Genomic DNA, 18,109 nt, shown 5'->3' on the forward strand with positions numbered 1-18,109 from the left:
CTGGACAGGACAAAGTGTCACTGGTGTCAAAATATCACCTGGAATCGGTGCATGGTGCTCAGAGGCAATCTCACACACGTTGCGGGGCAAGAGACATAGCATATTTCTGTAAATCACATAAAAAAGATTGTATTACGGCTTGGCCTTGAAAGTAAAATACAGAATATTCGTGAGCAAATACTTATCAGTCTACTCCATTTCTGTTCATCACAAAATATATCCTTGTTATAAAACATCATCGTACTATTCGGTGTTTTTTTTTAATGGTTACAATCAATAAAGGTATTTAGTATTTGTATAATGTATTTATTCAGTATTTAGAAAGCTCCCAAAATGCTGCTGCATTGGTCAGCGAAATTATTAAAATGATCTTTGTAATAAATTAATGTTCAAGTATATACAATAGTGTTTATTGAAAGAAAAATGTAACAATTGACCAACACTTTTCCAACTGAAATTTCAACCAATTCAAGAATTAAGTCACCCAAAACCCACCTATTTAGCTACTTACCGACCTCCCCACCTAAATAGATAAACAACACAATATCAATGAGCCAACCAATTTACAAACATACCAAGTTACTAAAAACTATTGATAATCAATTAAAATCAAGCAACTGGCCAGGTCGCTAACTAATCAAGCAACTATTTTGCCAAATTGTTAGAAAGGTTCACGGACTAAATAACCAAGTGATTAAAGTTAGTTTCCATTCAACCAAAGAAGGCAAGCTGAGCAATCGACAATACAAGCAACCAACCAACTCACTTTACAACCACCAAAAACTAAGATCAAACGATTAGTTCACTATTTGTCAAACCTGATGATTAAGTACATTTAACCTGCTACTTTTGACAAGGAAAAGAAAGTTTGATCATATCACTCCAATTTTAGCTAACTTGCACCGGCTCCCTGTGTTAAAACCAGAATGAAAACAGGACCCACTTGTGTGACGTTTACCACAAGTTTTATTGAAAGAGAGAGGAAGGGCTGCTTCCACGATTCGGTGTTCGCTGTGCGCGGGAAGCAAATCGCTCTCGTACACGGATTGGGGATCTTCTGTAGCGAGCGAGGCGGTGTCAGGGGCGGAAAACTGGTCGGTAGCCAGGACTGGGAGAGCAAGACGTGGTCGGGGTCGGAAACGAGTCGTAAGCCAGAACGGGAGAGTAGACGTAGTCAGGAACAAAAAGGGGTCGTAAGACGGGACAGGAGAGGAGACGTGATCGGGATAAAAACGGGTTGTAGCCAGAGACGAACGGGAGCAAAAGCAGGACAGGTGGGGGTCAGGGTTGAAGAGGGCTTCACAGATGGACTGACAAAAGGGGACAGACTGGACTGGGTACAAATAATGATCGGGAGCTAATTAGAACCCGCGGCAGTTGGCGCCAAATGAGAGGGCACAGGTGATTCACATCGGTAATCACGACACCCTGTCTGTTTAAGATGTGACTTTAAAGTTCTGTTACTAACATACAAATGTTTGCATGGACTTGCCCCCCCTTTTATATCTCTGATCCCACAATGTTCCACCTCAGAGCCAACGCTAGGAAAATGCTGGTCTACTTGTGACTTAGACCCCAAAAGAAATCTCCTGGCTCGAGAGCGTTCTCCATTTGGGGCCCCAGTGCTGAGGAATGCTCTGTCCCCTGGAAGTGTTTAAATCTAGACTTAAGTCAAACCTCTATTCTATAGTTACTATTGATGCAGTCCACATACAGTACTTTCCTTTTCTGTTTTTTTTCCGGCTGGTGGCAAATGAGAAAGACGAGCCAGGATGAGTCCGCTGACCAGCTCCTGGACCTGAGGCATGCAATCACCTACATCGACCAGCTGGCTGAGATGGGAAGCTGCGTCGTCACAGTCTTGGACTTCTTGAACAATTGCACATATCATCTATGTTTATTGTTGATATTGACTATGTATTGTGTATTGTTATCCAATGCAACAAATATTGCAGCCTGGTCATCGTGTGTTCCCTTTTCAAGGTTTCTTTTTTCTCTTGCTGAGGATTTGGAGTTTTTCCTTTCCCGCATACCGGTCTAAAAAAAAGAGATGGTTTAATTGTGCAGTCTTTTGGGAAACTTTGTTAATAAGGGAAATACAAATAAATATGTCTTGACTACTTGATATGGTAGTTTAAGGTTCAAGTAACCCTATTACCGTCTGTACAACCAACTTATAACTTAACCAACAAAGCAGCCCTCTCTCAACAATGTTTAGATCTTTAAGATAATTATATCAACTATGCAACCAGATAATTAACAAATAAACTCATTAAAGAAACAGATTTCCTTGAGTTTTTTAAACCAGTGGTTCTCAAATGGTCTGCCTTTGGGATGCACCTAGCCTAATTACAAGCCATGATCTAAATCAATAAAAGGGTGCAGTGAATTGGAGATAGTAAAATATGGTTGGTTGGTTGAATCCCTTAATTACTAGGGTCGTAGCACACCATTTCCTGTTGTGTGTCTTGGGCAAGTACAGCCTGATGGCGTCCACCCCTTTCATGGGTAATAAATGTTTCCACCCAGTCTCAAACTGGGGACCTTTCGCGTGTTAGGCAAAAGTGCTAATCATTAAAAAAAAAGACCAGCAAATTCAAAACCAAGTTAAGTAATGCTAACACTAATGATTTATGCTCGATTGGCTACAATTTTAATTGAATCCAAAACGTTTAAATTCAGTAGTTCCAGGCATTTTTAATAGACTACACATGCACAAACATTCAATAAAAAGTGAAACTACTTGCTGAAAGAACGCTGAGGTTTTGGTTCTCCTTCGCCTTCAAGGTATCAAAATCCACATCTCATACTGGACTGTCTCAGAAAATTAGAATATTGTGATAAAGTTCTTTATTTTCTGTAACGCAATTAAAAAAACAAAAATGTCATACATTCTGGATTCATTACACATCAACTGAACTATTTCAAGCCTTTTATTATTTGAATATTGCTGAATTTGGCTTACAGTTTAAGAAAACTCAAAAATCCTATCTCAAAATATAGAATATCATGAAAAAGTATACAAGTAGGCTATTCAACTAATCACCTGAATCATCTAATTAACTCGAAACACCTTGCGAGGGTTTCCTGAGCCTTAAAAACACTCAGCTTGGTTCAGTAAACTAAATCACAAGTATGGGGAAGACTGCTGATCTGTCTGCTGTCCAGAGGACCATCATTGATACCCTCCATCAGGAGGGTAAGACACAAAAAGAAATTTCTCAAAGAGCAGGCTGTTCACAGAGTGCAGTTTCAAAGCATATCCACAAAAAGTCTGTTGGAAGGGAAAAATGTGGCCGGAAACGCTGCACAACCAAGAGAGATGACCGCAGCCTTAACAAAATTGTGAAGAAGAGCCGCTTCCAGAATTTGGGGGAGCTTCAAAGACAGTGGGCTGAAGCTGGAGTCCAGGTATCAAAAGCCACAGTTCACAGACGTGTCCGGGAAATGGGCTACAATAGCCGTATTCCCATGGTCAAGCCACTTCTGAACTCAAGACAACGGAAGAAGCGTCTGACTTGGGCTATGGAGAAGAAGCACTGGACAGTTGCAGAGTGGTCCAAAGTCCTCTTTTCAGACGAAAGCAAGTTTTGCATTTCATTTGGAAGTCAAGGCGCCAGAGTCTGGAGAAAGGCTGGAGAGGAGCAAAATCCAAGTTGCTTGAAATCCAGTGTGAAGTTCCCACAGTCAGCAATGGTTTGGGGAGCCATGTCAGCTGCTGGTGTTGGTCCACTGTGTTTCATCAAGTCCAGAGTAAATGCAACTGTGTACCAAGAGATTTTAGAGCACTACATGCTTCCATCTGCTGAAAAGCTCTATGAAGATGAGGATTTCATTTTCCAGCATGATCTGGCACCTGCCCACAGTGCCAAAACCACCAGTAACTGGTGCACTGACCATGGCATCACTGTCCTTGATTGGCCTGCTAATTCCCCTGACCTGAACCCCATTGAGAATTTGTGGGGTATAGTTAAGAAGAAGATGAAAGACACCAGTCCTACAAATGCAATTGAGCTGAAGGCCGCTATCGAAGCATCCTGGGCATCAATAACACCTCAGCAATGCCACAGGCTGATTGCCTCCATGCCACGCCGGATTGATGCAGTAATCCGTGCAAAAGGATTCCCAACCAAGTACTGACTGCATCAATGGACATTTTCAAATGTTTGATTTAGTTTTGCTGTTATAAAATTATTTTTTTACTTAGTCTGAGGAAGTATTATAATATTTTGAGATAGGATTTTTGAGTTTTTTTCACCTGTAAGCCAAAATCAGCAATATTCAAATAATAAAAGGCTTGAAATAGTTCAGTTGATGTGTAATGAATCCAGAATGTATGACATTTTTGTTTTTTTAATTGCATTACAGAAAATAAAGAACTTTATCACAATATTCTAATTTTCTGAGACAGTCCAGTATATTATTCACGTTATTTGCGTTTGCCATGATCAACATGTGAAAACAATCTTTACCGGTTTTCTGTGGTGTGAAATTGAAGGTGTCAACACATACTTTCTGGGCATTATTGCCATCTACTGCTGAGAACTGTACATGACCCATAGTCCTTAGCATTATTTTGAAAGGCAAAGACCCTCGACCCACTCAAAAGAGGTCTGTGACCTACTTTTGGGCCGCGAGTTGAGAAGCACTGGTTTAAACAGTTTGAATGTGTGTTGAATCATTTGACAATAAAAACTGACCTGGGATATTTGAGTCCCAACACTAAGCACAAAACCTTCACATTCATAGTTTTTCTTCTGTAAAGCTGAGGAACATAGCCAAATCTTATAATTTTAGTAATCCCTCCATCTGTGATGTTACTCCATGAAATATCACATAGACAGAGGCTTGGAGATATGCTGCATTGTAATACTTTACGACTCCACACCCTTTTTTTCCTTTGGCCTTTCTATCTAAAGCTTTGATTGAAGCCAACATCACAACCATGGGTAACTGTTTTTTTACTTTCGTTAGTAACTGTCTGCAGTCAATGCCTGGTATGCTTAAATAATCATTAGTCTCTGGTGCCGCGTGATAGGTTGCAATAGTTTTATACAAGCCAACCTTTTGACATTAAAAAGCAGTGGATTTTAACGCGCCTAGATTTCTACACACAAAACACAATCATCTCCAGAATATTAAAAAAGAAAAAAATGCTTGTCTCAAACCGGAAGGGGCAATCTTTTTTCACAAAACAGTCTTTGGAGCGGTTTAGTCATGCACAATTTTTTTGTCTCACTTCAAGATAAATCAGCCATAAACCAAAAAACTAATCCCCCATTTAAGATATTTTTTGTTGTTTGAGATCATTATTTTTTAATCCGTAGCCGTTTTTAACAAAGTTGACAGAACCACCAGGCATCGACTGAAAGTCACACGGAAAGAAAAAAAACCCCCTTATATTTGGCTTGTGCCGTATTTATTCGTGGAAACGTGTATTACCTGTGATGATGACATAAAATCTAATGCCTTTTCATATGTTATCCATATCCCTAGTGGTCTTGTATTTATACAGTGGATTTAGACCTATTATTATTATTTTTATTTGGTATTTGTATTGTTATCGTTTTTACAAGCAACGTAAAATTCGGACTATATGCCGCAGAGTTTTTCCCAAGCTTTAAACCCTGCGGCTTATGCGACGATCCGGCCAATTTATGCATGTTTTCTAATGGCCCTCAGGGACGCCCAAGCAGTATAGATAACGGTGAGACAGGAGGGATGTATGTGTCGGGGAAAACGCAAGTTTAATGTAACTTCGTGCTTTGAGGAAGAATAAAAAAGATGTCAATCAAAAAGGGAGAGCTAACTACCATATTGGGAACAATTTTATGAGTCATTTTTTAGTAAACGTAAATGAAGGGTTGAAATGAAAGAATTACAACAATAAAATTTCAGAAATGTTTATGGCAGAATCTTATTTATCTGTTGGTATTATGTATGTGTCACGGTTGCCATGACGCCCAATTGGCCCCGCCAGTGTGGCGCCAGATGCGGCTCATTGACAGATTGGCTTTCTGTCTATTTAAGCTCAGTGCTCTCATTCTTCCTTTGTCAGTCCGTCAACGAACCTCTGCCCCACAAGTCGTGGGTTTTGACTCGGTTCTGTTTCCTGTTGGTATCTCCTGTCCGGTATCATTCCCGTTTATTTTGTCCTGTTTAATATCGGTTTCCAGTTTCGTTCCCGTCTAGTTTGTCCTGTTTAATTTCGATACCCTGTTTTGATATCAATCCTGTCTGTCCCGTTGTTTAATATCGGTTTACAGTTGCGTTTCCGTCTACTTTGTCCTGATTAATTTTTGATAGCCTGTTTGATATCAATCCTGTCTGACCCGTCCTGTCCGGTATCAACCCCATCTGTCTGATATCTGCTCAGGTAATTGATATCGATCTCGTCGGCCTCTGGCTTCCTATCATTCCACGCCAGACTGCTGCCTTACGTACATGACTCCCCATTTACCCTAAAATAAAAGGTTTGTGTGAGAAAAGTCATTTTGGTCCTGATCCGGTTCCGGTTCTTGATAGTATGTAAAAAAGTTTTTTTTTTTTTTTTTTAAATGGACTGGGTGCGGCTTATAATCAGGTTTGGCTTTTAGTCCGGATTTCACAGTAATATTATTATTGCGCTGGGCTGCGAGAATATTGTCAGACATTAAACTGGTCTACGGTACAAAAAATGTTGCAGACCACTGGTTTAACAGATAAAATGGTAGAATCGGTGAGTTATGTAGTTTGAAAATTGAATCATATTTCTCTTTTGTCAATGCTTCATTTTTTTGTAACTCATAAAAAGCATGTAGTTGGGAAATGACCCAAGCAAGACAAAAAGTGTTATGTTTCAAATCCCACAAGCAACCAGACTGTCCTTTAAATGAAAATGTTAGTAATTTGTCACATAACAGTTCATACTAGTTTTGCAGTGTTGTTAATTTGTGATAAAAAAAGTGGCAGCTGCATTACTGTGGCTTCTTTAAAACATCACAGTACACATGCATGGGGGAGCAATATCTCACTACGGAAGGCAACCTGGGCCGAGACCTCAGCGCAACCCAAGAGGAAAGGATTCATTCCGCACTTTGTTTCTTTTCCTTTAACCACATCACTGAAACCTGCTCACCGAGACGTGACGTCAAGTGGAAGTCAGGACAGGATGTCAAGCGTTTCTCCAGATGAACTGTGCTGCACAAATCAACCCCTACCTTCCCCAATAAAATTTGAAGCAAGCGCTTGTTGGACAGTTGTGATGAAGAAAAACGCATAACAAAGAAGTCCATCAACAATCACGAATGTTTAACCAATGCAAGTGGAGTGCCACACATCTTGGTATTTTCATATTGTGCTGCCAATCAACTCATTGTCTGAGGGAGGGTATTTGCAGCGAGCAATCCGTTATCAGTATATATATATATATATATATATATATATATATATATATATATATATATATATATATATATATATATATATATATATATATATATATATATATATATATATATATATATATATATATATATATATATATATACATACATAGCGTATGTAGTGTTACACTTTCATAAGAGCCCCCAAGGGTCAAACTTACCTCGAGAAGATGTCATTACCAACTGAAAATGTATGACTCACAAAATAAAAACTATAGATCTAGAAAAAACACAGAATACAGAATTGCAGATGAATGAATGCTCTTTATTGACATTATACAAAAGTACAACGAAATTGTAGGGCAAGAAAGTGATTTAAAAAGGGGCCGGCTTGCTGCACGCTAGCATCGGATAACCTCGAATTGAGCCAGGTTTCCGCGATGGACCTTTTGACTTGTGCGCCCGCGCCGCTGTTTCACTGACAGCATACATCGACCAAGCAGCTGGATTGCAGTCACCTCAGGAGTCTTTGAACGGACATTGCACTTTACTCTTGAAGGTTATGAAAGCTCAGATTTGCTGACAAGAGCCAAGTCTTCCGCCGGCTTCCTGCCGTAAGGAAATGCGGTCACAATATGAAAAGGAATATCAGATGATCCACACCCATGTCAAAACAAAGTCGTCGGTAGCTTCTGCGTCCTTCTCTTGCTTGCTCATCTCCAGCTGAACAAACGGGCGGAGTATCTTATATCGCTGGAGTCTGGATTTCGGAGTGATCCGTGCTACGGCGGCGCTGATAGGAACAGACAAAACAGCCGCTCTTGACTTCCTTTTGTTATTCTATCTCGTTTGAACTCTTGGGAAAGAGGTGGAGACCTAAGCACAGCGGACAAAAGTTGATACTGTGTCACAACATACTGGACCATTACGTGAGAGAGAGAGAATCTCCACCGAACCTTAACGTACAGGCCTGGCCCAAAACTCAGGCTTATGAATGGAGAAAAATCATTTTCTGCTGGCGAAACGCTTGCCCGCTTGGGAGTTGTCCAACCTTTTGCTTTCAAATCAACACAATATACAGGATCTCCTTGTGCAGCTTTTCTCTTCAAGTTTAACTACTGTTGGTAGGATCGTGAAGCCGTTGACGTTTGTCAACGCCAGCTAGCTGGCTTTCAGACGAAAACTCAGCTTTTTGGTTGCACTACACCATACAGAGACACTCAGTGGTCAAATAAATAACCCTGTCCCTTTAATTGAGCTAAGTAATGTATACACATATTTATACACAAGTGTATTTTAAAGTAAAAATGTAGCAAAATAAAAAACATGGCGTGTTTTTAAAGGGACACTGAGTATTATTTACTTCTAGCAAATAAAATACTTAATTCATTAAAAAAACATGATATTGATTTTAATAAATATAAGCGTGCATGTTTTTCAAATACTCACAGGTCAAAAAAATATGCCTTCATTTAACATAGCATAATCCTCACCCAGAGGAAACTAACATAGTTGTCAGCCATTTTGCTGCAACGGGTACCCAAAAATCGGAAAAAACTTCCTAAAGGCTAGGCAAAAAAATGGTGCTATCCGTTCATTTTGAGTTACCATATTTCAGGGTTCCCCAACCTTTTTGAAGCTAAGAGCTAATTTTTGTCACACATTGTTGAGAAGAGCTATAATTTTTAAATTCAGTTCTAACGTAAAAACGTATACTTGTACTTTTTTGTTGCTATGTTATTACCAGATTACATGATGTATTTCAAGTCAATTAGAAATCAAATTTACTTGAAAATCGCAATGACCAATCACGGGTGAGATTTTTTCAGAACCTGCTCGCGCGCTGCCCAGGTGTTCTTCGGAGACCCCTGCCATTGTTTGTGTTTTCTTCAGGCTTTTGAGAATTGTTTTCGGTTGCACTACACAATACAGCGACATCTAGCGGGAAATTAATCCACTCTGTCCCTTTAAAGTTCAATTTTTGTTAATGCTGATTTTATATACCTATGTATTTTCATCCATCTAATCTAAATCTAATCTAATGTATCTAAATCTAATGTAAACAACTTTATAGATCCCGATGTGTGTGTGTGTGTGTGTGTGTGTGTGTGTGTGTGTGTGTGTGTGTGTGTGTGTGTGTGTGTGTGTGTGTGTGTGTGTGTGTGTGTGTGTGTGTGTGAATGCGGGTGTTTGTATTTGATTTATAGGTTCCGAAACAGCCAAACCTTTCATGAAAGTGTCTCTAGCTAGGTTTTGCATCAGGGCACCCCCAATAAATACAACAAAATCCATAAGCATCTGCTTTCCTGGGGTCTCTTACACCCTCGTTTTCAAAGAAAGCTTCCACAGGAAAAATAAACCTGGCGTGAAAGCTACGTCATAAAATAGTATTTTGAAGCAGAGAAAGAGTCAAATAAGGGTATTGTACGCTCTGGTCAGCCTTATCTGTGAAATTATTGACACTAAACTGCAAGAGGGCGCTCTAGGCCTGTGTTGATCATCTTAATTTTGCTATGCTGTGCCAGCAAATGCCCTCTTGCATACGTCACTTGGGCAAAGGACACTAAAATGACTTCCTATTTCATTTTTGCGGGAAGTATAGAGAATTTGCACCTTTTATAGAAATGACTTTTGAGCGAGTTAAAAATATTTATTTTCGTGAATTTACACCACATTTACTTTTCAGGACACAAATGTTCAGAAGATGAAGCGCCATTTCGCCAAAGTAAATATTTTCAACTTGCTGAAAGGGATTTGTAATTTATAAAAACAACTGAAAAATGTGACCGAAAGGAAAATTATGTTCTGCAGATTACAAGCTGAAAACCAGAAAACGGAGTTGGCGATAAGTCTGAGGTAAGGGACGTAGAACCGGAAGGAGAAAGCGCCAGATCGTTTACCGTGACAGTGACACTGAAGATGAAAATTCCATTGGATTTAGTGATTTGGAGTGATATCGATAGTTTGGTGAACAATTTATTTACCTAGAGTTATCTGAATTACTCTCTATTTGTTACGTCTTTACTGATGAGCGTGTATGTATGTATAACGTTAGTATACTTTCAGAACCAGAACCAATAGTAGACCCAATCGCGTAACATTTCACACAAATGTTTTTTGGGATATCGAGGAAACAATAAACTCCTTGCTGGACGAGGGAAGCAAGCCGCTCATGGGATCGGAGCGTGATCGGAATGCGGGAGTGGATCTCTTGGAGTGGGAGATCGTACTGTGGTCAAACGGGAAAAACGTGTCAATAGCAGGGGCGGGGCATCAGAGTGTGGTCGGTGGTCAAAAATGGGTCGTTAGCCGGGATGGGAGATCAGGACGTGGTCGGTCGTCAACAACGGATCGTAGCCGGAGACAAACGGTGAATCAGGAACAGACGAGTGGTATACGGATGAAAAAAACGGAACTGACGGGAGCCAGAGTCAAAGTGCTTGCCTTCCAAATGCAGTTGTTTGCTGACTGACTGACAGGGAGTGACTGGCGAACTGGGTATAAATAGGAGGGGAATTAATTAGGCAAAAAACAGCAGCTGGGGCCAAATGAGCAGGCACAGGTGAGGGCAATGAGTAATCATGACATATACAGTGTTCTCTATTCTATTCTATTTTTATATTATTTTCCCTTTCAAGATGACAGGTATGTGTTTGGTGTTGAATTTTATCAAATAAATATCCCCCCAAATTGCAACTATACTCCAGGTGCGACTTATACTTGTTTTTTCCTTCTTAGATAAGCATGTTTTTTGGCTTAGACGCACTGGGCATTGGTAAGACGTCTATCTGGCTAAAAAAGAATTTCAGAACACCGGGCTATTTTGCCGGTATTTTGACAAATGCATCTTTCAAGGATTATCATTATGTATTGTATTAATCAGTCTATGTACATGTATTGGTAGTTGTTAGTATTAACATGGATGATTAAAATGAGCCAAATTCTCTGGCAATAGAACAAAGTTTTTTCTAGTTCACGAAGACTTCCGGCCCTTTGAAATGGCTGCGGTGTTCTCACCGAGCAGCTGTGTTAGGATAAACTGTGGTCCGATCGACGTCCTGTCGCATCGCTCCAAACATTTTCCCCTTCCGCACGCTTTTCATCCATGTGCGTGTATCCAATGAGTGCTCATTCACAGTCCAATGTGTTTTCTTCCTCGCACACCTCGAGCCCCCTCCGGCATGTGCAGGGCGTGCGGATTACAGTCGTGACTGCACACGAGCAAATAAATACATTTACACGCCTGTGATCAACATGCGTGCAGTTTAAACAAGTGGCAATCGGCCCAAGAACGGAACTGGACTCTAAAACATTATGGGGAACACGAGAAGATGCTTGTCTGCATAAGAGCATCTGACTGGGAATTGTGATCTAATGACACTCCTTGTAGGCCATTTTCTTTTGTATTGGCATTGATAGTTCCATATAATCAAGGACTGTGGATTTACCTACCTACATGTTAGGTAGGGCATTATCAGTACCAGAGTTATTTCTTTTTTAAAACTTTTCTTGTTATTATTAAAATTACAATATGGATAAAACATGGGTAACGATTATGTCTGTGCGCCATAAGAGCATGACCTAGTTGAGACGTGAAACCTGAATGCCTGTAAAAGCTGGTGTTGCTATTCAATGTTATTCTGGACTGGGAGAGTGGAATGAATTTCTGGGAACGTCAACAAATGAAATGTGCTGAGTGGGTTTTGGGCATTTTTTACATCTTGGGTAACCTAGATCCACTACACAGCATTATATCCAGACAGAAGAGCAGCTTCAGCGACAGACGGCTGTCACTGTCTTGTACCATGGACAGACTGAAGAGATCTTTTCTTCCTCATGCCATGAGGTTCTTTAACTCGGCGGAGTAAAGGCCCACATTAAACCACACCCCCTACATTGCATATTACCGTACTTTGATTGCAGTGTGTATTTTATGTAGCACTATTTAAATACTCTATACAACACACTACAGTGGGTATTAGCACGTCACATTTGGTATTTGTATATTGTATTCCTTTTGCTTTATTATTGTATTGTTCTCAGCGAAGGGATGCTGCTGGAAATGTGAATTTCCCTGCGGTGATGAATAAAGTATCTATCTATCTATCTATCTATCTATCTATCCTACTTGACTGCCTCATACAAATAAAAAATAATAATAATAATAATAAAAAAAATAAAAAATAAATATATATATATATATATATATATATATATATCTACACACATAAATATATGTATATAAATTCCTCACATCCTTTCAAACAGCTTCAGTATTGAGTTGAATTCATAGAACAGGCTGCCCAATTAAAAAAAAAAAAAAACTGGAACAGCTGTGCGCCATCATAGTATCACCCACGTTGGGACGTGAAACCATTTTTGGGTGGCATTTCCGCGTTTTGCAGGGTCATTGGTACACAAGAGTGGCCAGGAGTAGACTGTCTTAAATAAAACCAAAAATTCTGTGTCATGAACCAGGACGGAATCTCGGACCCAATTGCGTTTGTTTCAAAGGAATCTTTATTTGAGAGAGTTGTCGGAACTGGCTTCGGACGCCGGCGTTTGTCGGACATCAGCCGCTTCGGACTAGATGGCAGTTCCGTGACAGGTAGGTGGAATCGGTACAGCTTAGCAGGCAGGTCGATAGCCAGGGCGGGAGAGCAGGTTGAAAACGTGGAACGGAAACAGGTCAAAAACAGAAGGCAGGCAGGAATCAAGCAAAAGTAGTCTTTGGTACTTAGTAATCTGGCGAAACACCCAGGAATTCAGAAGTACGGTCCGACGTCCTCCTCTGGACGCTGATAGCTTAAGAGGAGAACGTCAGCCAATCAGAGAGCGTGCCAAACGATTGCCCCCAGGTGACTTCACTTTGGCAATCATGACATTCTGAGTCAGCTTTTTGGGGCATTTTAATCTTAACCAGGGTAAGTCACACATACACATACACACACATATATATATATATGTATATATAGATATATATATATATATATATTTATATCTATATATACATATGTATACTGTTGGTGTATGTCAAGAGAATTTTCCTGAAATAATTGGTTTGACTGTTTTTCCAAACTGCCTGCCAACTGCCACAAGAAAAGCGGGTGGCACAATGACGCACGGTACAAAAAAAATACTAAAAAAGACTAAGAAGTAACGACAACTGTGAGCCCCCTAGTGGGCTTGATGCTTGAGGCAGACTACTCCACCCTCCAAAGGCCATTGCGCTTACTTTGATTCTTTATTCATTTTCGGCTTCCACCTTGGCTCTATTCCCCCCCGCCGTCTCAATCCCTTACATCCATCTGATGAAGCTCTTTTGTCTGGCGGCACCCGGGCAACCACATCAAAGAGAAAAGCAGGGGGGAAAGAAAAGCGGAATAAAGTTAAGAGAAAAGGACAAGAGATGCTTACGATACAACCCCTGCTGCTGCTGTGTACAGGAGGAAAATACAACCAGGCATTGATCATTATTGAGTCAACAGATGAAAGTGCAAGTGCTTTTATTTGACTACAGAAACATCCTTGTTTTTAAGGCAAGACTAATCCCTTTATTAAAAGCCCAAAATAAGCACGGCTGTAAATAGGTATATTTGTGGTTATGACATGGGTAGTCCATGACTGCATATAGCTTTATATGTCCAATGCATCCATTTGTGAGTAGCCTACTCCATACAGTACATGGTTCATACAGAAAGTGAATAGTAATGGTGACCAGATCGATCCATCGTTTTCACCTTTACTGCAAATTTGATGTTTTTTTGGTTTTTTTTTGTCTGTTTTTTTTTATATTTCTGCGTTTTGGGTTGACTCTTGACTTATGTTCTGAAACAGTTGTTGTCATTGAAGAACTCAATTGTTTCAAAGGTTTTTACACCGCATTGTTTACACTATTTGCCAGACATGGGACCAAGTCACACATGTGCAAGTCTCAAGTAAGTCCCAAGTATTTTTTTCTTGGGCAAGTCAAGTCAAGTCAAGTCACAGGCTGTGTCAAGTCAAGTCAAGTCAAGTCCTGTAATAGGTCAAGTCAAGTCCAAGTCAAGTCACCTTTGGCGTACTGTTGTAATTTTAGCTTCAGAATCTGATCTTAATAAAGTGAAAGGCAATATATAAGAAATCAAGTAATCATCCTTGGCTAATGTGCCTAACCTGTAATAAAATATTTGTATCCTAAATACTCATGTTCAGTAAAATACATCATAGACTCAAACAAACAGTGATATCGTCAGTATTTGGTATTTATTGACAGAAAAAGTGATCTGTAGATCGAAACCCAAACTTTTACTTTTTTTTTACTTTTACAAAGTAACAATAACAGCTAAAACAAATACTAACTTACAGAGGATTAAACTGTCACATTTCTCTTGCTCTTTTCTTTGCAGATTTCTCTCTCACACGCTTTCTGTCACTCACTCAAACAGTATATCCATAAGTCAATCCCTTTTTATGAGGAAACAAATAACAGCTAAAACAAATAGCTTATTATTATTAAACTTTGTTACATTTCTCCTCTCTCTCTCACTCACACACTCACACACACTCACACACTCTCACTCACTCACTCACTCACTCACTCACTCACTCACTCACTCACTCACTCACTCACTCACTCACTCACTCACTCACTCACTCACAATGACACAAATTAACTCACTCACTCAGTCACTGTATATCCATCAGTCATTCCCTTTTTACAAGGTATTGCATTTGCAAAATAGAAGATTAGACAGGGTCTTATCTGCAAGCCGAGCTCGATGGGGTCTCATAATGATTCCACCATGGCTGAAGACTCTTTCCACTGGGGAACTTGAGGCTGGCACTGACAAAGCTTTCATTGCAACAGGAAAAAGGGCAGGGAGGACAGCCCTGTTTGCGTCCCAGAAGGACAGACAAGGCTGCCCACAACAAAGAGAAAAATAGTTATTTAGTTGTGTCTCTGGGTTGGTGGTTGGGTCCTGCTTGCGGCGTTTTTTGTAGCCTGAGAATAGGCCAGTGCTGTCTTCTTGCTGGCTTTCGCTTTCCTCCTCTAGGAATTCAGGACTCTGGGATGTTGTGTGAGGTTGCACCTCACGTAGAATCAGATCTAATTAAAACAAAGAAAAAAAAGGGCAAGCGTAAGATCTCATGAGCATTATTCAAAATTGAACATCCACAGTTTGATACGCTTGCAAAATCATCTCTAAAATGGATTATAATACTCATATAACTGTTTTGAATTACATTTCCATAATTTGATAATGGTGACACGCCTAAGTGTACATCACGTTAAAAAAAAAAAATCCACTGACCTTTTACCATGTCAACAATGTTATTCTTGACATCATCGGTGACAAGCACATCATGCTGAAGCCACATCATGGAGAAAGCCGGGTCCAGGACAGCTGACCTGATGTAGACTGGGTCTGCAAATGGCAGCTCTTCCCCTGATGCAGCTGACAACATCTTCACATTAACGAAGATTCCCCGGAACCGTTTCTTCAAAGAGAATTGCAGGCTATGGATCATGCTTCCCAGGAAGCGCACTTGCGGCTTGAGTCTTTCCAAGTGGTGGTTAAGAGACAATACACAGGGGAGGACAGAGCTAATCGTCACAATCTTCTCTCCCTGAGTAAGATCAGTGGCCTCTGCAAATGGCTGTAGCACATCACAAAGTTCCTTCATCAAGTTCCACTCCCTAATTGAGAAGACCAGCTCACTGTGTCCCGTGTTCTGAACAACACTGCACAAGTCCTGGTGACTGAATGAGAGCACTGCCTTGACTTGTCGGAAAGTTGAATTCCACCGTGTGTTTACAGCAGCGGGTATCCCTCGCTGATCAAACTTCTCCTCAAACGCATCTTTAAAGGTGCTGGATGTATGCAAGAGAGAGCTAAGCTTGGAGCATTTTGCAAAGGAACTGTTCATGATCCGTGCATCCTTGAGACCATCACCAACAGCTAACTGCAGAGTATGCGCAAAGCATTGCTGACGTTTAGGGCTTCCTCTGTTGATTGTGCGGTCCACAGTCTCCCAGTCACCTCTGGAGAGGTCTTCCCACAATTCTTCATCATCCAGATTGTCATCATCGGTTACTTCGTCATCTTGATCCTTCGGAAAACAGACTGAAAATGCTCGCTTCATATTCGCAGCATTATCACAGATTATGAAGTCGAGTTTTTTCCGAATGCCATAATCCTCACACAGGGAATCAAAGGCTTCAGCAATGCGCTCTCCTGTGTGAGATCCCTTGAATCTGCTGCATGCCAGCAGGTATGACTTCAGCATGACTCCTTCTGAGGTTGTTAAGACATGGCCAGTGACTCCCAAAAAGCCGCGCATCCTCCTATCTGACCAAATGTCTATGGTAACCGACACATGGTCTACACCAGCAAGAATCACTTTGATCTTTTCTTGCATGTCTGCAACAAGTGATTCTATTGTTGAAGTTATTGTTCTGCGGCAGATAGGCTGGTATTTGGAGTCGACCACAGACATGAAGTGCCTGAAATGTTTATTTTCCGTCATTGAAAGGGGCATGCTACATCCAATCACAAGATCTGTAACAATAGCATTGGTTATGGACTTCTGTTTGGGATGATTTGCTGAATATGCTTCCAGAGGACGAGACTGGATGAACTGTGATATTGCAGGCTGTGTAGTATCAGTGCAGGCGTTTCTTGTCCTTTCATACTCTGCATATCTGTGAAGCAGATGCAAAAACAAGAATGAGATGTCCTGTATGGTTGGGCAGACATGAAATCATGACATATGGTTAAAAAAACAGTTGTTTGAAACTTTCTGTATTTTTTTTTATCTATCTTCTGGATGATATTACTTAATATCAAATCAACTGTAACTGAAGCTTTTACCACATTTTTTTACTTTTTTATGCTCATAAAGCTGGTATATCTTAACCATGTGATAGTTAATAAATAAAACAATTTATTTAACATTTCCAACCATGAAATCAAAATTTTTAAAGAAAATAATGAGCTAATATTTATTTTTATACTAAAAAGTTACTAAAAAAAAACTACAAAAAAAACTTCCATAATTGTCGACTTAGTGGTCTTAATTATAAGATTGGATTAACATTATTGTCACTATTTGATTTGGAGACTACTGGCATAACTTTTGATCTAGCCTGCACGATTGAGGCGGTTTTAGCGTGATGACGTTGTAGTCTGATTGGTTGTAGCATAGTCCAGTAGTACACAGAGGCATTTGATCAACGCAGCCTCTCGGATGGTTGGCCAGACTAAACTCGTGTGATGAGTTTATCACACGTTTATCACAGTTTATTAATAGTCGCGATAGCCAGGCTTTATTGTTGCACTTTTATTGCACTTTATTGTTGTCAATGTCTACGCATAGGACAGTGTGGAACGTAATTTCGATTCCGTTTTATGTCAAGTACATTTGAAGGAACTGGCAAATAAAACTGACTTTGACTTGACTATGTACGATCAGCATGCCTGTGAAAAAGAGCGGATCCCCCTGCAGCTGCCGCCAACCCCACACTCTCCCCAATCGTGGAAGGTGCCCTTTTGCCAACACTTCCAAATTATATGCAGATTGAGACTATAACATTAAGGCAAAGACACATTTTTCAGGGATGTGATTTTTCCGCTAATTCGCGGAATTCCGCTTTCGCTCCAAAAATAAAATTTTAAAATTTCCGATTCTTTTAAATGGTAAAAAAAACGATTTCGTCTCGACAGCGTTCCATTTTAGTGTTTCCGTAACTGAAATGAAACGTA

General features: G+C 40.1%; 1 protein-coding gene across 1 annotated transcript; it reads right to left on the reverse strand.

Moving 5' to 3' along the window:
• Positions 1-14,722: 14,722 nt before the first annotated feature.
• On the reverse strand, positions 14,723-16,517 carry LOC148373827 (zinc finger BED domain-containing protein 4-like). The gene is made up of 2 exons (XM_088353851.1): positions 15,659-16,517; positions 14,723-15,453 (listed from the first exon to the last, which is right to left on the reverse strand). The coding sequence occupies exons 1-2, from the start codon at positions 16,488-16,490 to the stop codon at positions 15,062-15,064; spliced, it is 1,224 nt and encodes a 407-aa protein (XP_088209977.1). The 5' UTR covers positions 16,491-16,517; the 3' UTR covers positions 14,723-15,061.
• Between the last annotated feature and the right edge of the window lie 1,592 nt (positions 16,518-18,109).

This window comes from Urocampus carinirostris, chromosome 1 (genome assembly GCF_059441175.1).
Source record: "Urocampus carinirostris isolate Australia breed hairy pipefish chromosome 1, RoL_Ucar_1.0, whole genome shotgun sequence".
In the NCBI taxonomy this organism is placed as follows: Eukaryota; Metazoa; Chordata; class Actinopteri; order Syngnathiformes; family Syngnathidae; genus Urocampus; species Urocampus carinirostris.

What these genes read in the sequence shown, in the direction of transcription:
- LOC148373827 (XM_088353851.1), bottom strand. Translation starts at nt 16,490, where the DNA reads ATGAAGCGAGCATTTTCAGTCTGTTTTCCGAAGGATCAAGATGACGAA. An exon ending in CATTGTTGACATGGTAAAAG is followed by an intron (nt 15,454 to 15,658) that starts GTCAGTGGATTT and finishes TGTTTTAATTAG; the next exon opens with ATCTGATTCTACGTGAGGTG.